This window comes from Miscanthus floridulus, chromosome 1, assembly GCF_019320115.1.
Source record: "Miscanthus floridulus cultivar M001 chromosome 1, ASM1932011v1, whole genome shotgun sequence".
Classification (NCBI taxonomy): domain Eukaryota; kingdom Viridiplantae; phylum Streptophyta; class Magnoliopsida; order Poales; family Poaceae; genus Miscanthus; species Miscanthus floridulus.
Window position 1 is genome coordinate 176,397,167 of NC_089580.1, and position 24,733 is coordinate 176,421,899.

The window sequence follows — 24,733 nt, forward strand, 5'->3', positions numbered from 1 at the left end:
GCATCCTTTTCTTTTGCGCACCTGGTGACGCTGGGATTTTTTCTTCACTGTTGAGGACGCCATACGTACCACGCACGGTTTTTCCAGTTCGCAAAGATCCTGAAAGTCTGAAAAGTCATATCAGAACAGAGTCTCGCAGCAAGGCAGGTAGGGCTTGCAGCTTGCCGCATGATCTTCGTTCACAAGCCGCAGCCAATGTAATGAGATTAATGTATGTACATGATTATTGAACAAAACTGCAGACACCACTTTATAGTTTATATTGAATCTCCATGACATAAACAAATCGATCGGTGCATCATGCCCTCAACTATACGTACATGTTTGCAGCATCCTACATACAGCAGCACTGCTTTCACCAGTAACTTAGGCATGCCACAATTACAAAAGCTACTACTACTTGCAACCTTGCTCGACGGGTCTAGCTTCCGTTGACCACTCTGCAGTTCTTCCTGATCTCACCCTGGCTCCCCGTCAGCACCTGGATGTTCCCCATGTTGATCATGGACCTGGAGAAGCTCTTGAAGAACTCCTTCTGGCTGCTGGCGAACCGGCCGACGATCGGCGCCGTGGGCGCGCCGGGCGTCGACAGCAGCTCCTGGTCGGACTGCAGCGTCCCGCGGCGCGCCTCGATGTTGGTGTAGTAGTTGTTGTCGAAGGTGTCCGGCGTGGTCGGGTCGAGGTCGTTGAGCGCCGACGCATTGCCGCCCCTCGGGCACCGCAGCGAGAGGAACGCCCGGTACCCCCTGTCTAGCGTCGGGTCCGGCCGGTTCGTGCCGCTGAAGTTGTACAGCCGCGCCGTCACGAACTGGCACTGCACGCGCCCGAACGTGTGCGCCCCTGCATCCACCGTCGTTGTGACGCCACCTAGCATCTCTGTTCGTTCAGGTGCAGAATCACGGAGGCATCGGTTTGCTCCTTACCTGAGAGGGCGACGAGGTCGGTGTTGCCGAGGCCGACGGCGCCGAACTTCTGCTGGAGCGTGGTGAGGTTGTCGAAGGGGCTCGGGAGGTTGTTGGCGGCGGTGATGTTGGCGGTGGTGCCGTCGCGCCGGCCGAGAGGAACGCGCCACCGTGGCCCGCCGGACTGCGTGCATAGTACACGGGACCACACGTCATGTGGCCGTGTTGGATTAAAGCGTGGCACGGAAAGGAAAGTGATCGGTGCCTATGGCCTCGAACGAACGCCCTGCTGATGCTGATGACGTACAGCCGACGAGATGTGACGTAGTGAATATCCACGTCGTACTGTACGTACTAGGGTTATCTGTGTTGTGCATGCTTTTAATTTAAAAGACGTGCAATTTTGTCAACTTCTTCTCATAGATCTCTCTAGTGGCCATAGTAGCTAGTTCAATTATTTTGCACCGACGGTTTCGAATTATTGCTCCAGGTCTCCATGCAAGGCGAGCAAAGCCTGTACAACGCCAGTCCGACAGTTTGTTTGCTTCTGTGTGTCAAATCTTCTTGAACAATGTCGATCGTTTTGTCAAGATCAATTCATTAACCGGTGATCCCGAGCTTGGTGTGACTATACTCGATTCGGAAAGAATACATTTTAATTAGTGTGTAGTACCGAGTTAAACCATTTTATTAGTGTGACTATACTCGAGCTTAGTGTATCAATATTTGTTCAAACTTGGTCGAAGTCTAGAAAATTGATCAAAGATAGAGGTAGAATTATACTCTCTTGCGGATATGATGGAGGTAGTATACTGGGGACTAACGGTGGATCGATCGGTAGTACATTTGCCGGCTCGAAAAAACTACTCACCAGTTCGACCGAGATCTTGGCGGCGATGGCCAGTATGTCAGCGCAGGAGACGACGCCTGGGCAGGCCTCCTCCAGCGCCGCCTTGACGGCGTCGACCACGGGGAACCCGCGCGCCGAGTTGTTGTTGGGCGTCGCGAACTTCTCCGACACGATGCTCGAGCTGTTGTCCAGCAGGATGGACCCGTCGCAGCCCTGACGAATGAAGAAATAAACACACGCAGGCTCAGGCTCAGGCTCAGAACGTACGTTTACGCCTGCGGAGCACGGGACACGGTTCCGGCTGCTTTCTTACTTGCGCGAAGCAGTCATGGAAGTGGAGGCGGGTGAGGCTGGCGTAGATGCGGACGTCGGCCTCGTGCGCCTTCTTCAGCACCCGCCGCACGACCCTGTGCACGTCGGGGCACGTCTGGTCGTAGTACTCGCTGCACAGCTGCGCCGCGCCGGCCCGGACGCCGAACCCGAGCGCGACGGCGGCCGACATGAGGACGGCGAGCTGAAGACTACGACAAGTCATGCTGCCACGGGGCGCCATTGCTCTCTCTCTCTCTCTCTCTCTCTTCTCTCCCAGAGCTAGCTGCTGCGGGCGCTAGCTCGCAGTCGTCGTGCAGGTGGTGGCTGTTGTGCACACTGGCATGTGACTCGATCAGTTAGGTGTTATGGCCCGGCCGGCGAGTCTTATAGCCACGGAGTTCACAGGTGGTTGTGCCCATTTGAGCACAAAGAGCGCGCCTTTTCATGGATCTGAAGGATGGGCAATCATATCATTCGGGTCGACAAGCGTTTCCTGGCAACGTTTCCGTCGCCGCGTCGCTTTCAGTTCAGAGATGGCAACCAGCATGCATGCATGCAGGTGCGCCGAGCAAAAGACACCACACCCCGCAACTGCAATTCTGCTTGTCAGCGTGCGCATGGCTGTTCTAGCTAGTTTTGGTTCGGTGCGGTCTAGCACGAGCAGGAGCAGCTGCCTACCGTGCGGGGTCACAGTCAACGCCAGCTTTAATCTGCAACAGACGTGTTCCAGTACTGTACTTTACGTGGTTGCAGGCTCGCACTAGCTGTGCAGTGTACGTAGCTGAAAGTAGCTGGAGTTGTTCAGATACAAAGGAGGCTCAGGTTATGGAGCGGCAGGTGGTCTGGACTCTGGAAGCGCGCAATGATTCCAAGAACGTACGTTAGTTGCTGATTTGAGGATCCGTGCGCACCGCAAGTAAAATGGCCAGCAACTAATCGGCTCTCGTGATCTCGTTCCCTTGTTTCTTTTAAATAAAAAATCCCAGCGTCACGTGCTCGTAAAACCACTGAGAGCTCGTTTGGTTGCATTCGTATCTACCTCAATCTATAAAAGTTAGTACGGATTGGCGGTGAAAGCAGCCAAAAAAAAAAACTGAAAAAGACTAACGAAATCACTGCAGGCTGTCGATGTTGCTATACTGTATAGTCTGTCATTATCTAAAAAAAAATACTGTATAGTCTGTATCTGCAAAACCGATTAACTGAAAGCTGCCACTGTGGGATCGGTCTGAATTTCTATTTGCTCGTCTGACCGAGGAACCAGCTGGGATAACGATGAGTGAGCTCTTGTTTCCTAGTCGCGATCCGGTCCCCTGCACCACAGTACGTAATACAGCACGAAAACACTGCTGATGTTGGCCACTTTATACGCCAAGGATAGGTGCAAGCAATGATGTGCTAGCAGGTTGCCAATCATGGAGAGAAGGCGAGACATCAGTCTCATAACAGATCGACAGAAAGGGTAGCACGATACGATTAGGTGACAGGGGATGAGAGGACTAGGGTCGGCTTTTATTTATTTTGTTCTCTTGCTTGTTCACGAGAACAACAACATCGATCGGGGAACGCATGCACCTACTGATAATTCATCAGGCACTGCAGCAACAGTTACAGATCCTATCTTGTTCGTTTGCAGAGAGGCGAGTAGTTACCACTCATCCGTCCCAATTGATACGCTAGCTAGCTGGCCCCATACTATAAGTATATTATTGGCCATGAACAAACCCTGGCTTAAGCCAAACGAAACACGCTTCACAACACAATGCACGATGCGTCACGATCTCGCCCTTTTTTTTTTGAGATCCCAGTGCATGGCAAACACTAGCTAGTGACAACGACGTGCACGCAGGCTGCAGCTCGATGCTTGCTCAGTTGACGGCACGGCAGTTCTTGCGAATCTGGCCGGCGGATCCTGTGAGCGGGCGGATGTTGCCCATCTTGACCATGGACCTGCGGAAGTCGCAGAAGAAGCGCTCGCTGTTGGCGCTGTAGGCCTGCACGAGCGCCTTGGTGTCGGCGCTGGAGAAGAGGCCCTGGTCGGAGGACAGGAGGCCCCTCTGGCTCAGCAGGTTCTGGTAGTAGTGGTTGTCGAACGTGTCGGCGGAGCCGGCGTCCAGCGCCGCCGTCTGGTTGCCGTCCCCGCCCTGGCACAGCGTCTGCAGGCTGGACGCCAGCGACGAGTTCAGCGTCGGGTCCACGGAGCTCGTCGCCGTGAAGTTGGACAGCCGGTTGCTGAACAGCGCGCACCGCGCTCGCCCGATCGTGTGGCCTCCTGCGTACGTGTCCAGTGGCCGTCGTCGGGTCAGTTACTATATGTCCAGTCATCACTACACTCTTGACGAGCTGGAAGGAAAGTATTGTGCAGTGAAAGATGCGTGGGACTAGCAGTTATACCTGATAAAACGACCACGTCGGTTGTGTTCAGATCCACATCACTGAACTTCTTTGTGATGGTGTCGATGGGATCGAACGGGCTAGGCAGGTTACTGTTGGCACCGGACTGATTTGCCACCAGGCCATCCCTCCTTCCCAGCAGGACGCCGTAGTCCGGCCCTCCACTCTGAATAATACTCCAGTAAGTAGTACACCAGCAGGTTGCTAGTATTTTTCAGCGTGATGATGAATCGATGACTGAAATCATGTGGGAAGGGAAGGGAAGGGACGGGACGCACCAGCAGCACTCCGTATTTAGCCGCGATCGCGAGGATGTCGGCGCAGGAGACGACCCCGGGGCAGGCCTTCTCGAGGTCGGCCTTGATGGCGTCGACGACCTCGAACCCACGCGCCGAGTTCAGGTTCGGCGCCGCCAGCTTCTCGGTGTTGTTCCCGTCCAGCAGGATCGACCCGTCGCACCCCTGCGTTGCGTGCATGCAGCGAGCAGGTCTTTTTCAATTCAGCGATCGATCGGTACATAACAGTTGCATTGGGAGCGTGCGTGTATGTGTCATGTGGTGTCTCGTACGTACGTTGACGAAGCAGTCGTGGAAGTGGAGCCTGAGCAGGGAGGCGCCCATGCGGGGCTCGGCCTTCATCGCGGTGGACACGCGCGCCTTCACGATGTCCTCCACCTGCGGGCAGCAGCCGTCGTAGAAGTCGTCCGTCAGCTGGCCCCGCGCCACCGCGGCGGCGCCTGAGGCACAGCACGGCGAGCAGGGCGAGGCAGCTCATTGTGTCTCTGCAGGAGTTATGCTCCATGTCTACCTCTGTAATCTGCACAACTACGTACTACTGTCGATAAGTGCTGCCTAGCTCCTCTAGCTGATTCTTGCCGCAAGGCTTATATAGAGACGTTTTAGACTGTTGAGAGTGAGTCAGTGTCAGTGACAATGCAGTTAGTGCTGTTGGATAAGCGGTAGACTGACTCGATGACGAGTAAGCGGCTGGCGGAGGCTGGCTGAGTGATGTGTCTGCGCGCGTGCGTTTTTCTCCCTGAATGGATCACAGCCGGACGCACTGATCGATCGCCTCGATCGAGTTTTTCTGAGTGGCGCAAGTACGAGTCGCGAGCACTGTGAATCCCGTGCGTAGTGGAGCGGCCGGCGCTACAAGTGGTAGTGGAGCTTCAACCAAGTGCGAGTGCCCGTACAGTAGTGTAAATTGCTAACGCACGTTTCGCATGGACCAAGTGAGTGGTGACGGCGGCTGCGAACCAATCAGTCAAGTCCGCACTCTGCAGTAGGCGTGCGTGCTCTGCGCATCTGTCAATAAACTTAGCTATAAGTCAAGCCGTAAGAACTAAGCTCTATAATAGTTGTATACTATAAAAAAGATTTTTATTATTATTACTTTCTCTTTCCTATTCCTTCTCACATATACTTTTGTTTGGGCCACAGATGCTTATGCTTTTGTTGCTTGCATGAAAGACAAGCTCTCTTATCTTTTCTCTCATCTCTTTTTTCACATCAGCAAAAATGCTGACTAGTTTGGCTATAAGCTTATTATTGTGCATGCTGTTACAGTGTTAGGCCGTACTCCATTACGCAGCATTGGTTTTAAATCCTGGGCCTTTGCCCATTTTGAAGGTTCAGCCCCATGCGTAAACCAGTTGTGATTGTGAGGGCCTGCGTTGTTTTCCTTCTGTGCGAGGCTGTGCCAGTATGGCTTCGTGACGTCTTGGAACATCCTTCGTCTTCGTCTCCACTCTCCAGTGGCCCAATCCCAATGGATCGGGTGACTATCGATTAGTGCACTGCGCACCATAAAATCTGCATGCATGTATCTTATATACTTCTGTTCTCCATCGAGTTGTTGGCTAGTTGCAAGGTGTCCCCATCCAAGAGACGGCGACTTGCAGGACTGAAGAACAAAGCACAAGTAAGAGAAGCCCCAGAGAAGCTGCAACGCGCGGTGCGTCTTCGTTGCACCAACCTGAGAGTTACTGGGCCTGAATGGGCTAACTGAGTCAGCCCACATGTTTAAGCGAATTGTGTGGCCCAAGCACAATAGCTTATAGCATTGCTCCTTGTATGGAGAGGGTTTTGAATTGAATCCTGTATCTAGGCCTAGGGTATCATTTTCGCTTCGGTTCCTCAGGTTCTTAAATAAATTTGGTTTCTATAGAAAATAAGAACCAATCGATTCCAAAAAATTCTAGAAACCAAGCATTTCGATTTTCGATGAACTAACCAAACCTTTTCAACAGAGGTTAAGATAAATAAAAAGGTGTGTAGGTTCTAAAGCAAATTTGAGCAACATTTTCTCCATTGTAGATAATAATAATTGCTAAGAAAATAGTAGCAATATAATAACACAAATACATAGCAGTTCAAATATGACTATTTAAGACATCACACATAAACCAAGCATAGTCTTACAAAATGCAAATGAGCGAAGTACAATTCATATAATTCGGTTCTTTTAGCTAACCGAGAGTTGGAATTTGAAAGTGCATCTAATCCTATCATGGGTTTTGTTGATTGCCATACTATAAAGGAGGATCGAATACTAATCACTTGCAAGTTTCTAATTGATCAAAAGTTTCAAACTAAAACCTAGACGTGATAGAAGATGACCCTTAGTTTTGCAAAATGAGTGCTAATTGTTCTATGGTCGGAAATTTCGGGCATTGGCCAAAAATCCAGAGCCATCGAAAAATCGTGGCTCACTAAGGTCCACTGTTTATGTGACCACCAATTCTGGTCAACGGACAAATTTTTTGGGACATGATATTCTTTTCTCACTTAACCTGTGCTCGAGTTCTAAGTTTTCAAGGGGTTGAAAATTCTTGTCTCCATTAGAATTTCTGGTCCCTACATTAAGAACTACTCCATCCGTTCCAAATTATAAATCGCTTTGACTTTATTGGTACATCCATTTTGCTATATATATATAAACACTAATTACACAATTATAAAACTAATTACACAGTTTAGACAAAATTCACGAGACGAATCTTTTAAGCCTAATTAGACTATGATTAAACACTAATTACCAAATAACAGTACCATTTCCAAAAAAAAAAAAAAAAAAATTCGCAAACGAGCCCCAAGTCCTCCATCCATCCTCCGGCTGTCCCCTCCCAGCGGCGAAACCCTAGCCCGTCACCTCGCCGCCCGTCGCTGCAAGCTTATGGCGCCTGTGTGACCGGACCAGCAGTCCGCCCCATCTCTCCTTTGGCCCCCGCATCTGATGTTCCTCTCCCGCATCGTACTCCGCGACCTGAACTCCATCGACTCCCCGGCCTCCATGGCGTCCTCGAAGAAGGTTGTGACCCGTGACGAGTGGGAGCGGAAGCTCCGCGACGTCAAGATCCGCAAGGAGGACATGAACCGCCTCGTCATGAACTTCCTCGTCACCGAGGGCTTTGTCGACGCCGCCGACAAGTTCCGCATCGAGTCCGGCACCCAGCGTATGGCACGCTCCTCTTTCTCACCTCCGCTGTTGATCTTACCGGGGAATTCGTTTGAATTTCTGATTTTATTTTTGCAGCGGAGATTGACCTAGCGACCATCACGGATCGAATGGAGGTTAAGAGAGCAGTACAGTCGGGTAATGTTCAGGAGGCGATCGAGAAAATCAACGATCTTAACCCCACGGTTCGATTCTGTCTCTGTTCCTAGCAAAATTAGTTCGAATAACGGCCGAGATGCACATTTAGGTATTTTATTGTGTTGTGGAAGATCTCGAAGTAGGTTGTGGTTGCTGGGTTGTACAGATTTGGTTTCCATCCTCCTGTAGATCTAAAATAAATACGGTCAACTAGAGAAGCACTCAGTTTTGCAATGTGGGTAACTTGGATGTACTGTCACCGACTCACCGTGTTTGTCTTTGTCAGCAATTTAGAGCCACAACTAGTTTATAGAATACAGGAATGGAATCCTTTCCCAATCTAATTTGATGACCTGTCATGTGTTTGGAGAGTATGCAGGAGCTTCCTGTTGTATCAAATGATATGATTCTGATTTAATCATCAGTTCTTACGGTTATTCTACTCTTTAGATTAGTTGTCCACGTTTTGCCATACTTGACTGTTAAAATAGGAGCTGGAGATTCGTACTGAGCAGGTTGCAGTTTTGAACATCTTTGTAACCGGTAGAAACAACTGAAATCCTTAATAAGTAGCATCCAATATACTTCGACCAATCTAGGAGTCAGGGCCAAGTATCTCGAACATGAAAAAAAACCCCAACAGTATAAAAATTGCACCTCATTGATTACTGATTAAACTCAGTTGATTACTTTGTTTGCCCAACACTAATGAGTGATGAGACGAGGATCCGATGTGACATCCTTTTTTCCACAAGTGTTTTCTGTTTCAGAATGGTGTTTTCCACCGTCGTTGTCCCCTTGCTTGGAAATAACTAACAAGTTTTGAGAAATGTTTCTTTATAAGAGGGTTCTGTTCATTTTTACATACAACTCAGATAACATAGATGGCCAGAAAAAAAATCAGTCATATTGCACATATGGCTAGTATGTGAGAGTTGTGTTGTTTTATTATCCTTTTTTTTAGGAGAAGCCCTATCATTTTTTTAAAAATAGTACAGCAGGGGGCCCACTGTACGATTTTATATTAATAAAAAGAAAAGAAGCTGTGCAAGAAACACAAAGCTGTACAAGCATACAGCGAAATGCAAAAAACAACAAGCCTGAGAGAGTCTAGGAAACTAGGCTAGGGAATCTATAGAGAAGCCCTATTCTCAAGGTCATAAAACTTCCGTCATCTAATGTTCATTATTTTCTATATAATAGCAAACATTCCCAGATATTGCAATGGGATGTACAGCTTGTTGCGTGGTCACCTAGAGCTAGCTATCTTTATTGGACTTAATTGGGCTTAGCCCAACCTTATTTCAATTAAACCCCAATGCCCGTAATAAATGCTAGGTGCAATAAAAGATTAATCCCGCATGAGAAATTGTTAGGAGATTGATTCAACTTAAATGAGTGGCAATTGTGTGAACTTGTTGTGAGGTTGAGAAAGGTGGAAGGAGAGCTACAGGCCCGCATGTGCCGAGCCGTGCTGAGTCGCGATGTGCATGAGCTCGGGCTTGGTTAGCCAGGCCATGACATGAGTGTGCAGCTGTGCAGCGCCAGGGAAGGTTTTGTAGCTCCAAACTATGATCGACCTGTGTTGGATAAGGATAGACTCTACCTTGGCTGGGCCCGGGGCCCTGGACTCCTAGGTTTACATTTGGCATCCGTGAGTAAGGGGGGTGATGGACCTAGGTTTGCGATTGGTAAAAGTGAGAAGGGTGGGAGTGAGGGACGACGGGCCGATGGACGGAAGAAGAGGGGTGAAGTGAGGGACGGCAGACCGAGTGACGGACCAATAAGGGGTGGGAGTGAGAGACAATGGACCAAAGGAATTACTGTACTTTAATATTAGGTAATAGGTATTTTAATATTAGGTAATAATAGATATAGATTAGAAGCATGTGTATTTGTTTGTGTTCTTCTGGGAGGAGCTCTGTAAAGGTAACATTTGTTAACTCATGTCTCCTTAATCGTTATGCTGACTTGGATGAATGTATGCAGATTCTGGACACGAATCCCCAACTATACTTTCATCTCCAGCAACAGAAACTAATAGAGTTGATTCGCGTGGGTAAAATAAATGAAGCTTTGGAGTTCGCTCAAGAAGAACTTGCACCGAGAGGCGAAGAAAATGTATTTATTTTTCTAGATTTACCTTGATACTTCATTTTGGTTTCAGGATTCAGATGTAATCTATTCCACACGCAACTGAACTGCTTTAAAGACACGTGTGGTTTCTGCTCCCCCCCCCCCCCCCCCCCCCCCCTGATTTTGCAGCAAACATTTCTCGAGGAGATAGAAAAAACTGTAGCACTACTGGTTTTTGAAGATGTAAAAAATTGCCCTTACGGGGAACTATTGGATGTTTCTCAACGTTTGAAGACTGCAAGTGAAGTTAATGCTGCTATTCTTACAAGCCAAAGTCATGAGAAAGGTTAGTAACACCTACTGTTTAGTTCAAGATTTAACTTATCATAATTGACATCAAATCCTTTCCATGTGTAAATGTTTATTCATTGAGTAGTTTGCTATTTAAATCTGTCAAAGTTATATTTGGATAAATAAAGGAAGGTGAGGCTGGTGATATCTTATTAATTGAGAAGAAAGGAAGTGAAGGGCGGGCCTGGTGCAAGCGGTAGAGTCTTGCCGCCTGTGACCGGAAGGTCCCGCGTTCGAGTCGCGGTCTCCTCGCATTGCACAGGCGAGGGTAAGGCTTGCCACTAACACCCTTCCCTGGGTACGCCCTTTGAGAAGAAAGGAAGTGGAAAAACTGAAACCCGATCATATCTATTATCATTTTATACCCCTTGAAACATTTGACATTGAATTTATCAAATTATTTAGTTTGTATTTAACAAGTTCAAGGTTGTGAAAAATACTCCCTCCGGTCCTAAATGTAGGTCGTTTTAGATTTCTCCTGATGCATGATGTAGATGCTATTAGTGCATTTTTTTCTATAAATTTGGTCAAATTTAGAGAAGTTTGACTTAGGATAAAGCTAAAACGAAGTACATTTCGGAGTGAAGGGAGTAGATTATAGTCCACTGTATTAGTTTCTGTGATTCTGTCACTGGAGAAGAAAGGAATAAGGAATTTTAATTTTAACTATCTCATTTGTCGTAACATATAAGGCTCAGCAGTATTGTGGACCCGAATCCTGTGCAGTGGTCGTATGACTTCAACTTTAAGTGTTAATTAAATTGATATGTACTGAATGGTTTAAAGAATTTATAATATGCCTGTACAATTTCCAACACTAAAGCATTTAAATTTAGTTTTTAGGGCAGGTCACACTATAATTCAGTACTGTATGACGTAGTTATGTTTGTCTTATTTGTTTGGAACACAAACTGCTACATCCCTTGTTCGGATATGTTGTGACTTGCCGGCTTTATTGAAGTTCCTCTGTATATTCCTTTTCCCACAACGGCAGATCCGAAGCTTCCAAGCCTGTTAAAGATGTTGAAATGGACACAAAATCAACTGGACGAAAAGGCAGCATATCCACGAATCAATGACTTCACCACTGACGCACTGGACGATCCATCGATATGAATCTGCTGCCAAAGTGATGATAATTGAGGGTAGGCACCTGTCTGGTGCCTGCATGTGGTTTGCCCCGGATCTGTCAATAGATCATCATCTGCAGCACCCCTTTCACCAGTGTTTTAGGCTCAATGCAAGCAGTTGATCTGAAAACTTCACCTGTGTTCTACCTGTACATGATGTAGAAGACATGTTTGAACCCCTTTCCAGTCAGTGCAAATATTGGATTTGATTTTTCATTGACATTCCTTTCAAACCTGTGGTACTTGCAACACGCAAATTCTTTTAGTCATGGTTTGGGCATCGAATTCACGCTCCTGCTGTAAGTTTGATGCAACTGCAAAGCAGCTCATTTTTTCCAATGTCAGAATCAATTGGAAGAGTTGCATTAGAGAATCTCTAATAGTTCCTAAAAACAGAATCGGTAAACCAATGATTTTTTCAAGAGGCTAAGTACATTTGTTCATTTGTTTGGTTCCACTATATAGAAGGCAATTTCGTATCAGCAATCTTGGACTATTTCAAAATTATCCTAACTACTTTTATACTTTTTTTTCTATCTTGTACATTTGTACTTTTATACTTCCTCTCTCTTTTGTACATTTGCATTGAGAACTTAGTCCTATCTTTCCACCTCCGTATCTGATAGGTCGATTTTCTTAAGTGCGGAAGTTTTGTAAACTCAAGATTGAGAGTGAGCTTTGAAAACTCTCAAGATTGAGAGTGGGTTTTGAGAAGATTTTCTTTAGTGCCGAAAGCTTGTAAACTCAAGAATGAGAGTGAGTTTTGAAAACTCTCAAGATTGCTGCGGCACCTCGCCATCGAAAGCCACGGGCTATGTAACTTTTCTCACTTCCCTTAAGGAAGTACATGCTAATGCACGCTTTCGGGAAAAAAAAAAGGTTTTTGAGAACTAGTGGAGGTGCTCTCAGCGGCTACAGATTTTAGAAGCCATTGTTTGGCCTTAACAGTATGTTCCTTTTCCTCACCGGCAGCAATGAGTCGCATTCATGGATCACCATTGCCGCTTCCCGCGTATCAGTATTCGCCCAGCTCGTTTAGTTTCACCACGGCGGCCATGCATGCCGTCGCGAGCCGCTATCCGCATGAAGCACCCTTCCTTCTCTGTGTCCGTAACCACGGCGTCCCAGCTCCACGACGCCATCGACCGCCTCCTCCCGCTCCTCCGCGGCGACGCCTCCCACGCCTCCGCGGCGCGCGCGATCGCCGCGGCCGTCGCCTCATTCCGGCCGCCCTCCACGCTCCTATCCAACCGCATCCTCCACCTGCTCTCCTCCCACCCGGCCACTCTCCCGGATGCGGTCGCCCTCCTCTCCTCCCTCCCAAGCACCGATGTGTGCTCCTACAACACCCTCGTCGCGGCGCTCGGCCGCTCCCCGCGCGGCCTCGCCAACGCGCGCGCGCTGTTCGACCAAATGCCCCGGAGGGACCACTTTCTCCTGGTCTGCCATCGTCTCCGCCCACGCGCGCCACGGCCAGCCCCGCGCCGCGCTCGCGATCTACCGCCGGATGCTGCGGGAGCCGGTGAGCGCCGGCGCGGACAACGAGTTCACCGCGTCCAGCGCGCTCGCCGCGGCCACGGCTGCCCGGTGCGCGCGCGCGGGGAGGGAGCTGCACTGCCACGTGGTCAGGAGAGGGATCGACGCGGATGCCGTCGTCTGGAGCGCGCTCGCAGACATGTACGCCAAGTGCGGGCGCGTGGACGACGCGAGGAGCGTGTTCGATAGGATGCCCGTTCGGGACGTCGTCTCTTGGACGGCCATGGTGGAGAGGTATTTTGACGCCGGGCGCGATGGTGAAGGCTTCAGGCTCTTCGTGCGCATGCTGAGGAGTGGCATTCAACCGAATGAGTTCACGTACGCGGGGGTTCTGCGTGCTTGCGCAGAATTCACCTCTGAGAAACTCGGAAAGCAGGTGCATGGTCGAATGACAAAGAGCAGGGCAGGGGATTCATGCTTTGCAGAGAGTGCGCTTGTGCACATGTACTCCAAGTACGGCGACATGGGAACTGCAGTGCGTGTCTTTAGGGGGATGCCAAAGCCGGACTTGGTGTCGTGGACAGTCATGATCTCTGGCTATGCACAGAATGGGCAGCCAGATGAGGCATTGCATTCCTTCGACATGTTATTGAGGTCCGGATTCAGGCCTGATCATGTCACCTTTGTTGGTGTTCTATCTGCATGTGCTCATGCTGGCCTGGTCGATAAAGGTCTGGGTATCTTCCATTCGATAAAGGATGAATATGGTATTGAGCACACTGCTGATCATTATGCTTGTGTGATTGATCTCCTCAGCCGGTCAGGCCTGTTTGAGCGAGCAGAAGAGATGATCAACACAATGTCTGTAAAGCCTAACAAGTTCCTATGGGCGTCCTTGCTTGGTGGCTGCCGGATTCATAAGAATGTCTGCCTCGCAAGTTGGGCAGCAGAAGCATTATTTGAAATTGAACCTGAAAATCCAGCAACATATGTTACTCTAGCCAATATTTATGCATCAGTTGGTTTGTTTGATGAAGTTGAGAATACGAGACGGATCATGGAGTTAAAGCGCATTACTAAAATGCCAGCCTCAAGTTGGATTGAAGTTGGGACAAGAGTGCATGTGTTTCTGGTTGGGGATAAGTTGCATCCTCAAGCTGAAGAAATATATGCGCTTCTGAAGAAGCTGTATCTGAAGATGAGGGAAGAAGGGTATGTAGCAGACACCGGATTTGTTCTCCATGATGTAGAAGACGAGCAGAAGCAGCAGGACATTGGTTGTCATAGCGAGCGGCTTGCTGTTGCTTTTGGAATCATTGCTACTCCGAAGGGTGCTCCCATCAAGGTTTTCAAGAATCTGCGCATTTGTGGGGACTGTCATACCACTATTAAGTTAATATCAAAGATTGTGCAGAGAGAGATCATTGTCAGGGACTCTAATAGGTTCCATCACTTCAAGAATGGGAGTTGTTCTTGCAGGGATTATTGGTGATCTGTGCTGCATATACAAGGAAATGGTTTTTAACTTTTGACTTTTTAAGACCGGAAATGACTAAGGCCAATGTACGGCAGTACTGATATTGTGGCATTGTTTAGGAAGTTAGCTTTTTGCGGTACCTAGGCAAACTGCAACAAAATGGCACTTGAACCTTTCCTTCTGCAAATTCTGTGATCTTCTGTCTCGAGAGATCTGCCATGGAATACTAAACACTCATTTCGCTTGTTCCTTTGCAGATGGGCATGCACATGCTCCAGCTGTTTCTTTTGTCAAATGCAGAAGAAAGGCGAGGGACTCACAACCTGACAGAATATCTGTTACGCAAACCTACATGGATGTAGGCTTACTAAACGTTGCACATCCCATCTGTTTGCTGAAGTACCAAAGTTGATGTCTTTCTTTTTGCTGCTCTTTCTTAGTAACAGATCATGTACGTAAGGAGAATGGAATTTGTGGTGTTAAGTTTGGCAGCGAAAGGCTGCTTTGCAATGTTTTTACTTGGATCCATGTATGGTATGGACTATGGAGTATTACTATGAAAGAAATTAAGGCAATCACAATTCAAAAGGCGGAACAGGGTGGCTACATTTCAAGCAAACGAGTAGCACAAAGGCCTACTTTGAACAAACAATTGGAAGCTTTTTCATAGAACAAGGCAATAACTCTACTGCCCTTGGTGTATTTCACAGACAAAGTAATCACAAGATACTTTATTCTGCATGTAATAAATTACAGTAGGATTTGCAATAGAAAGTCAGTCAGTGAATAGCAGGACTTCAGAAGTCTGTACAATGCATTGTATTTGCTAAGTATGGCACCAGGAATCACATTACAAGAGTTCACGTAAATATAATCAAGAGGCTTTCTTATATCTGTATCTCACAGCACAACCCATGTAAACTATCAAATTCACAAAGCTTATCCCTGCAATTAACCAAAAGAACCGGTCGAGATGGCCTTCATTCAGATTGTCAGGGATCCATCCAGGATCTCCTCCCTGAGTTGTAATGTACGCCACCAACGTCAGTATGATGGAGCTTATATAGCTTCCCAGTGAGACTGTAACAAGTGCAAATGCACTACATAAACTCCTCATGGCATCTGGGGCCTGATCGTAAAAGAACTCAGTTTGGCCTATACAAGTAAACACCTCAGCAGCACCCACCAAGAAATATTGTGGTATTTGCCAAAGAATGCTCATTGGAACAGCAGCCTTCTCATGAATAAGACCTTCAGACCTGGCAATCTCTAAACGCTTCAACTCAACAAGAGCTGCAGATACCATCGCAAGAATTGACAGGACTAATCCAATTCCCATCCGCTGTAGCTCCGAAAAACCCTTCTCCCTTCCGGTGAATTTTCTAGCTATTGGCACCAGAATGCGGTCATAAAGTGGAACCCATATGATGACGCTGATTACATCAAAAGTTGAGAGAGATGCAGGAGGAATGTTGAAAGATCCAATGCGCTTGTCAAGAACCATGCCCTGCTCTATGAACATGGAAGAGTTTTGGGCGTAAACAGCACTGAATATGATAGTAGTAGCCCAAATGGGAAACATTCTTATTAGGATCTTCAATTCTTCCACCTGGGTAACTGTGCAAAGCTTCCATGGGTCCGTAAAGGATTCGCTCTTCAGATCAGCAGATGAGATAACAGCAGCTCTATCAAGGAACCTACACAAAAGAGAGGTAGCTAAAATGTTATCGTAGTCACACAACAAATGACAAGTCTGCAAATCAAGCTGCCTACAGGCAGTAACATACTTGAAAAAATACAATTATGCAAGTAACATGTTTTTTCTGGAACACGTAGGAGAGCTGCGTATCTTTTGTATTAAGAAGGAAAAGAAGGGTACAAGATGCAAGTAACATGTGTCTAGTCCTGTCCTGAGGCTTAAGTTATGTTACCAAACATTGCATTTACAAGCAAGCATTTAACAAGATCACAAGTACACAGTAACAGGTGTCACGATGCATTTGCTTCCTCTATGGAGTTCCAAGTTGATTTGGATTACTATTGGCTACTGAGTATTGACAATTAAGTGGCAGTCACTATTCCTATTCAGTGGCGGATGCAGGATGGGAACAAAGGGGGGGGGGGGGGGGGGGCTAAATAATGAAGATTTAGGGCTAGGGCTAGGGCTAGAGATTAATGGTGATTTGAGGCTAAGTAACCGTGGTCTAATGAAGAAATCAGGCTCACTAGGGGGGGTTGTAGCCCCGGCAGCCCCCCCTTTGGATCTGCCCCTATTCCTATTGTATTGGATGTCTAATAGAACTACAACATACTACTACTCTTTGTCACAAACTCACAAAGAAGTGTTGTTTAGGACATTGGCAATTTGAAATGGTCCCCCAAAAAAGCAACTTTTACAACTAATTTCGGCTGCAATATATTGTTATCAAACTACTTCAGTACTTTTCAAGATAAATAAACTCGTACCATTATTTCATTCTGAACATATGAAATATATTGCGGCCAAAGTATGGATAATTCAATTGTATGGGAGAAAGTATCATGGTTGTCTGATCCCATGAATAATTCCTATTTATTTTTCATTGCATTTATGTACTTATTTTCCAGTATCCTCAAGTTGAGACAGTAAAAAGTTTGTAGTGAAGTTCAATGTCTTTATGCATATAATAAGTACTGTCATTTCCAAAGATTACATAAATGCGGTGCCTCATGATACTGAAACTAAAGTAGTAAGTAGTGACTCCATCACAGAGAATGAGAATTACTCGAGCTCATTTGTGTGCTCCAGCTTCCGGCTTCCCTCAATTGCTGAAGTTTGGCCATCAACTTCATAAAGGTGAGATGTATCATGTGGCACTTCAATGTGCCACTTACGAAATGCTGCTATAACTACCTGACACACTCTTATGAGTGGACTCCCACCAGGTTTTTGGAATCTGTACTTATTTGAAGCTGTGAAGAAGAATGAAATAGCTAATGCCATGAATATAGTAGGAATCGCAAATCCTATTCCCCAACCAGTGTTATCTTGTATCCACACTATGATAGTGCCTGATATGAATGAACCAATATTTATACAGAAGTAGAACCAATTGAAGAAGGAACCCTTCTTAGCTCTCTCTGCTGGGTCAGTGTCATCAAATTGATCAGCTCCAAAGGAGGAGACACAAGGTTTGATACCTCCAGTCCCTAGGGCTATCATATAGAGACCAACAAAAAATATGCCATACTGAAGTAAGCTTGCTTCTGGACAAACTGTTCTTAAACATGAAGGTGGCTGCAATGTTGGGACTGATGCTGACAGCGTCAAAATAGCCAGGCCCTTCAGTAAAGAAAAAAGAAGTCATATACTTGATTTAACTAGTGCTTCAGGCAAGGGTAGACATTTATTTCACATGATAAAAAATATAAGAAAATGAAAATATTAAAATGTTCAAGTTAATCTGAGTCTGACACTAATGATGCAATCCAATATCCTACATGTTCATTTTTAATGCTCAGTGGGCTCCACAATTTAAAAATAAAGATTATCCATAAATTATTAAGTAGTATATGCCACAAAGATTTTATTTTGTTTTCTAAGTTAGCATGGGATGGATATTGTACTAAAATATGGTTATTACTTGGGTGGCAATATCTTTGTACTTACAATAAAGTAAACTGATGAGAAAACAGCAATTGTCCAGTATTTCCCCCAATGAGAATCTGCTAAGATGGCTCCAACAAGGGGAGTGAGATAGCATGTCCCTTGCCAAGTGGTGACATGTCTTGCAGCCTCAGAGTTGCCTAGATGAAGCTTCACTTTCAAATAAGTAACTAAGTTTTTCGCAATTCCGTAGTAGGCCAACCTTTCACAACACTCATTCCCTGTCAAAAGACTAGCAATGCTGAAACTTGGCAAAACTTGTTTCTGGATTTATAAAGTGCAGGAATGCTTCAATTTACCATATGATCTGTAATATGGGTTAGTCTTGAAACGTGTTGTGCTATATGACTGACTGTTCTGGCTAATGCTGAATATATGATTTTCCTGAGGATATAAATTTCATGTACAATGCAGATGTTTGGAGAGATGCTTTACAGAAAAAAAAATCAAGGATTTTCTTTTGGTTATCCTGCAGCACGGTGCCTGCCAAGTGCCTATGGAGAATCTTAGGTATGTGAAACTATATAAGCACTTGTAAGAAGAGGTGAACATGTTGGAAGTTTGACCTCCTAAGCAAAACAAAATCACATATTACACATTAACAATGGATAGTTGAGATTATTAATGTGATCATATATCAAACCGAAGAATAGTGTGGGTAACAGAATATGAACATGCCAAATTATGCGCCAAAGTTTTCTGGCATATGCATCTGCCAAAAAAATTACCTAGGATGAAAAAACATGCTTTCCAATTGCCTGTAGTGCGCTTTAATGCAGGGCGCCCTTTGACATCAACAGATCCATCACCTGTGTAAAGGCCAGCGTCCTGCTAAAAGGTAACACTAGCACTTAGGCTTAAACCACCTAAGGCCCTGATCATTTTGCTCTAAAACCAAGGGGATTGGGAGGGATCGAGGGGGATTAAATCCTCTACAAGTCAAAATCCTTCTCAATCACCTCCAATCCCCCTCAATTCCCATGGTTTAGGGATGAAACGAACAAGGCCTAAATGGATTACATACACTTTCGTAATGCTTTTGCAGTACTACTATTTTTATCCTCCAAAAAAAGAAAGACAAAGAAAAAGGAAAGGCACTTAATTGCTTCCCATCAATCTTCCCAACATAGGCAAACAGTTATGAATTAACGGTAGGCGTTCAACAAATCCCTGTCGAAATGGAACTACACATTTATTTTGGGCAGTCGGATTTTCCACCCACTTGCCTGAACTCCGAATTAGCATCAAATACATTACCATGCAAAACATGGCATCACAATTTTTCTCGAACAGAAAACATGGCATCACAAATTCATAAACAGAAAGTGAAGAACTCTGAATGCCTCACAAGTTTTGACTTGAACTCGAGGGATGGATTCCTCAAGCAGGAATTTTCGTTAAACAAAGAAAGGAACAAAATAGCTGGCCCGGAAAGGAATACTAACTGAATCTCACAGACTGGCTACGATAAACTACGGGATGGAATTTGAACCACAGAGAGATGGTAATCGGGGAGTTCACCTGTGGAAGTGGAAGGAGGAGCGGTTCGTGGTCCCCACCTCCACCCTCTTCTTGTAACAGCAGTCCTGCTGCCTCATCCATGGAGAGTTGGAGACAGAGGGCCTCCCCCAACCCCAAGTCCGGTCCACGGTCCACGGGAACAGCCGGAGCGGATCAAAAAGCTCCGCACTGGCAACGCTCTGTCTTCGTCTGACAGGGCGGCTTTCATTCATTACACGTCACGATAGAGAAAAATAATTGGGTAGGAGGGTCTCAGACGGAGTGGACCGCGGCGGTCAATTCATACAGATTCGGAGACGCGATTTGGAATTGCCAGAGCAGTATTCCGATACCCATCTACGGAGTAGTATATTGGTGTAATATTTCAGACTTTGATTTGATAATGTAGTGATATAATAATTATGTATGATATATTATAGAGTAAAATACCCCATGAGTCCTTCAATTTTGAGGCCTTCCCACCTAGATTCTCAAACTAGAAAAACAACTATCTAGGTCTCTAATCTCCTGTCATCGCTTACCAAAGATCCAAAGCCCGCCACGCAAGCGCCAACGGCCGACGGTGCAACAATGGTAGCTGTGTACCGTGGCTGCGCAATTTTTTTTTCCAAAAACCCCCTGTCTAAGCTCCAGAATTGTCGTATCCCGAGAGCATGGCGGCCATGACGCGCTCCCTGGACACCGCCACCGCCGTCAGGACAAGCTCGCACGCACGGCGCTCCGCCGCGTCGTCGAAGAGCATGTCCAGCGCCACCAAGACGAGCTCGCACGCGCGGCGCTCCGCCCCGTCGTCGAAGAGCATGTAGACGGGCACGGGCACCGCGCCGGTGTCAACCGCCTTGACGCGGTTGCGTCCCCATGCCGTTGTGCGCACAAGCACGTGCAGCGCCGCCTTGGGCGTAGACCTGGAGACCGGCGTGTCGCGGAGCAGCTCCACGGCCTCCCTGAACCGGCATCACGCACGGGCGCCGCCATCCTCCTCCTGGGTATCCCCACGCGCTCGAGTCCGGCTCCGGTGCGGCGTCAGTCGAGCACGCATGCGCGCGACGGGGTGGCCATGCTCCTGACCGCATTTGCCGGCGGCGCAGGCGGCGGCAGACGGGCTGCGGCCAGACTGCACCTCCTCCACTACCACCACCTTGTCTGCCAGCACAGCAACAGGCTCTCTGTTCCTCCACCGCGGACCCACGGCTGCCGCCCGCGCTCGAGCCTCACGCAACACAAGCGCCACGTCCAAGCCTCGGTGCCGCCTCCGACCCGCGCACTCCATGCGCCGCGGCTGGACCCCGCTACCAAGCCCCGCTTCTCCTCCTCGCGCGACCCTGCACAGCCATCCTCGTGGGCATCCCCACCCGACTTGGAAGCGAGAAAGAGAAATGGGACATGGTTTTTTTTTGAAAAGTTGGCATGGCCACAGCGTCCAGCTGCCAAAGTGGCACTGTCACGTCGGATGCTATGCTGACGTAGCTGGTTTTGGACCATTGATGCACCGAGGTAGTAGTTCAGGACTCAGATAGTCGTTTTTTTAGTTCGAGGATCAAGGTGGGAAGACCCTAAAAGTTTGAGGACCAGGTGGCATTTTACTTTATATTATATATGATTTAGCTATAGAGCCTGATCCCTTCGGCTAACAGTTAGCCGCTTAAGTTTTAGCCAGATGGACCATATCAAACTAACCATCATTTCGCTAGTCGAAGAAAACGAACTATCAAGAGCTAAAAGTGGCGGAGAAAAAAATGTATTCTGCCCTCCATCTCTCTCCTCTCTATCAGACACACCTCGCAGTGGGCGACGAGGTCCGCGCCTCGTCTTCGATCCTCGCAGTGCTCGGGTGAACAAATGGAGGTGGCGGAGGACGAGGCCCTAGCCCCGTGATCCGCGTCGCCATCGATCTCCGTGGTGGCCTTGCGTAAGCCGCTGTCGATTCGTGCCTTCGCTCTTACCTCTGCTTTGAACTCCCTGTGTTGCTACACACCTTCTTTCTCGTCGGCAGCAGATTGGAGGTTATGGACAAGACCTGCTGGGGTTGTGGACGGTCTGACGAAGCGGGATCCCAGTGTCGCCTCGCCGACGGATCTGACGAAGCTGGTTTGCTTGCTGGATCCCACCTCGGCCCTCTCCGTTTCAAAATATAAGTTGTTTTTTCTTTTCTAAATACATAGTTTTTATTATATATCTAGACATAGTATATATCTACATAGTAAAATCTACGTATGTAGAAAACTAAAATGACTTACAATCTGAAATAGAGGGAATACATGATTGAAATATTATTATCACGTCGCTTGGAATCATACATGAATCTAACGAAACATATAAACCAACGATCTTCCTTGCCGGTTTGAATCTAAACGTTCTTGCGCTTGTACCGCCTTGCGCAGCACACGAAAACCGCCAGGTTGAGCGAGCTGAGTGCCGCGAGGAGCCAGAAGAAGCGATCTAGGTGGGCTTTGTTAAGGTCATCACTGGGTATCCACCCGGTCTTGCCGCCCCTTGTCGTGACACACACCACCGTGGTCACCACGAGCGAGCTCAAGTAGCTCCCGAGCGCCACGGTCAGCAGGCTCAGCGCCGAGCACAGGCTCCGCATCGACGCCGGAGCCTCGTTGTAGAAGAACTCCGCCTGCCCAACGCATGCGAACACGACGCTGGCGCCCACCAGGAAGTACTGCGGCACCTGCCAAAGGATGCTCATCGACGCCTGGCCCTCTCCGTGCGCGCTCGCCAGGCGCCGCGTCTCGACCAGCGCCGCGGTCACCATCACCGTGATCGACAGGAGCAGTCCGGTGCCAAAGCGCTGCAGCTTCGAGATCCCCCGAGCATTGCCGGTGAGGCGTCTGGCTGCCGGGACGACGACCCGGTCGTAGACAGGGACCTAGATGAGGGCGCTGACGGCGTTGAACGACGCCAACGACGCCGGCGGGATGCCGAACGCACCGATGTGCTTGTTCATTGTCCTTTCTTGCTCCAGGAATGTCGAGGAGAACTGTGCCATGACGGCGAAGAACACGATCCCGTTGGCCCAGATGGACAGCATCCCGATGATCACCTTCAGCTCTTCTACTTGCGTCACGGTGCAGAGCCTCCATGGATCATAGCCAGACAACTCTTCAGTAGATGAGACGACCACTGCAGCCTTATCAAGAAATCTACGCAAAGAAATTGCCTGCCAGGTCAGAGAAACATGGGGCCTATGGAAGGAGTGTACACTGTATCGAGGCAACTAATGTACCTAAGAACTAGTGTGTGAGGTAGCTCGTGGAGAAGAGAATCATCTCGCGGCAAGCCTACATTCCATTTGCGAATAGCTGCAACTATGACCTAAAAAACTCTTACAATTGGACTCCCCAAAGGCTTTTGGACCCTGTACTTATTGGAGCCCATCAAGAAGCTTGCAATGGCCAACACGATGAACAGCGTTGGGAGCCAGAGGCCAACCGCCCACCCGTAATGATGTTGCACCCACACAACACCGGTGCCTGCGATGAAGCTGCCAATGTTGATTGCGAAGAAGAACCAGTTAAAGGAGTTCTTTTTCAGCCTCTCAGCCGGGCTGCTGTCATCGAATTGATCAGCGCCGAATGATGAAACGCAGGGCTTGATGCCACCAGCTCCTATGGCCATCATGTAGAGGCCAAGGAAGAACACAACGGACTGAGATGGACCATGCACCTTCAGGAACGACGCTGAAATAGACATTGCAGCCATCCCCTGTCAACACGAAAACGAACTGGTTAGGTGTGTTTGGTAGGTCTACCAATGGGTGCGGCTTGTGTGCTTACAAGCAGATAGACTGTGAAGAAAGCTACTGTAGCCAGGTATCTGCCCAGATAAGAACCTGCTATTATCGCTCCAGCTAGCGGCGCGATGTAGCACGTCCCCTGCCAATTTGTATAGTTTCTTGCTGCCACAACATTGCTTTCGTGCAGCAACGTCTTGAGAAATGTCACCAAGTTGAACTGGATTCCATAGTATGCCAGCTCCTAAAAGCATAGGTTCACTGCAAATTGCAGGAGAACACAAAAGGATGTTGTTCATGGGAGAACGTATCAGAGGTCTGAATAGAAAGCTGGAACAAGCGAATTGAAGCTTCAAAGCCTCAGCGTTTTGAGCAATCTCTTGCTTTAGAGATGTTTGAGATTTCATAATTTGTGATCACCTAAGATGTAACTGCATGCTCTCCAACTGTCGGTATGGTCTTTTGTTCGCTCGGTGCCAGTCATCCTTTCGCTTATATGTTCCATTGAATTCTGCAATAACACATACCAAATTCCTTTTATTAGTATGCTATGTACAAGTACGAGATGACTGGGCCTAGAATTAGAATTAAATATGTGCACCTTCATCTTCAAAAATAGTTTGTAAGGCCAAATGGAAACAGAAACAAGTTTATCACTAAGTAAAAAGAGAAACAAAGAACGATGGATTGTAAGCCTGGAGACCAAATTGTCGGTCGATATAGAAGAACTAACAGCTTTTCTCCCCTTGCTTCTTAATTCGAAAGACAGAGGTCCTGCCATTTGCTTAAGAAAAATTACAAGAACTAGTAGGGGGGTTCATATCTCTACATCAGGAACTTGCTCTTGAAACTCTATATCCATGGCAACTCAGAATCTCAGTCCGAACTGTAGAGAGTGAAACATACCACCGATTAGGAAGGTTCACACCTTAAGTAGGAGGCCGTGGACCCCTTTCGTGGTTTACCCGGTCTGCATCTTGCGAGGTGTACATCTGTTACTGTACGATCTCTGGTTAGCCTAGCGTGAGGATTGAATAGGTCTGTCAAAATAAAGCTTAACTTTTATCAAATTCAACCCGCGGCACTGTCACTCTGAGACCGCGGCACTGTCGGTCCAGAACAGCGGCACAGCCGCACATGCAGACAACTTCGAGACACAATTCAAAATTTGTCAATGAAAACTCAGATCAAAGAAATTACTGATCTTCCTGCAGGTATATGGATCACAGATCAACAGCTAGAAATGGTAGGAATACCACACACAA

General features: G+C 47.4%; 4 protein-coding genes and 2 pseudogenes across 6 annotated transcripts; 2 read left to right on the forward strand and 4 right to left on the reverse strand.

Annotated features, from left to right (window-relative positions):
• Positions 1 to 203: 203 nt before the first annotated feature.
• LOC136503272 (peroxidase A2-like) lies at positions 204 to 2,463 on the reverse strand. Its single transcript, XM_066498404.1, has 4 exons — positions 2,066 to 2,463; positions 1,774 to 1,965; positions 924 to 1,086; positions 204 to 840 (listed from the first exon to the last, which is right to left on the reverse strand). Exons 1-4 carry the CDS (start codon positions 2,303 to 2,305, stop codon positions 422 to 424), a joined length of 1,014 nt encoding a protein of 337 aa, XP_066354501.1. The 5' UTR covers positions 2,306 to 2,463; the 3' UTR covers positions 204 to 421.
• A 1,101-nt stretch (positions 2,464 to 3,564) lies between these two features.
• LOC136503281 (peroxidase N-like) lies at positions 3,565 to 5,259 on the reverse strand (annotated as a pseudogene).
• A 2,278-nt stretch (positions 5,260 to 7,537) lies between these two features.
• Positions 7,538 to 11,842, forward strand: LOC136549341 (protein GID8 homolog). The gene is made up of 5 exons (XM_066540590.1): positions 7,538 to 7,912; positions 7,993 to 8,099; positions 10,042 to 10,173; positions 10,318 to 10,474; positions 11,474 to 11,842. Exons 1-5 carry the CDS (start codon positions 7,693 to 7,695, stop codon positions 11,593 to 11,595), a joined length of 738 nt encoding a protein of 245 aa, XP_066396687.1. The 5' UTR covers positions 7,538 to 7,692; the 3' UTR covers positions 11,596 to 11,842.
• An 823-nt stretch (positions 11,843 to 12,665) lies between these two features.
• Positions 12,666 to 14,625, forward strand: LOC136549261 (pentatricopeptide repeat-containing protein At4g37170-like). Its single transcript, XM_066540499.1, is given in 2 exon segments — positions 12,666 to 13,040; positions 13,042 to 14,625. Coding segments are annotated over 2 exon segments (1,908 nt in total). The 5' UTR covers positions 12,666 to 12,668; the 3' UTR covers positions 14,578 to 14,625.
• Positions 14,626 to 14,690: 65 nt separating this feature from the next.
• LOC136549294 (protein NRT1/ PTR FAMILY 8.3-like) lies at positions 14,691 to 19,931 on the reverse strand. 3 transcript variants are annotated; one of them, XM_066540541.1, is made up of 5 exons: positions 19,730 to 19,931; positions 18,937 to 19,039; positions 18,212 to 18,429; positions 17,328 to 17,884; positions 14,691 to 16,259 (listed from the first exon to the last, which is right to left on the reverse strand). In XM_066540541.1, the coding sequence occupies exons 1-5, from the start codon at positions 19,808 to 19,810 to the stop codon at positions 15,437 to 15,439; spliced, it is 1,782 nt and encodes a 593-aa protein (XP_066396638.1). In that variant the 5' UTR covers positions 19,811 to 19,931; the 3' UTR covers positions 14,691 to 15,436. The 3 variants fall into 3 exon arrangements, with proteins under 3 accessions (XP_066396638.1, XP_066396644.1, XP_066396649.1); XM_066540547.1 differs by having other exon boundaries at positions 14,693 to 16,259; positions 18,937 to 19,036; XM_066540552.1 differs by lacking the exons at positions 18,212 to 18,429; positions 18,937 to 19,039 and having other exon boundaries at positions 15,183 to 16,259.
• A 2,145-nt stretch (positions 19,932 to 22,076) lies between these two features.
• On the reverse strand, positions 22,077 to 23,371 carry LOC136503290 (protein NRT1/ PTR FAMILY 8.3-like; annotated as a pseudogene).
• Positions 23,372 to 24,733: the final 1,362 nt, after the last annotated feature.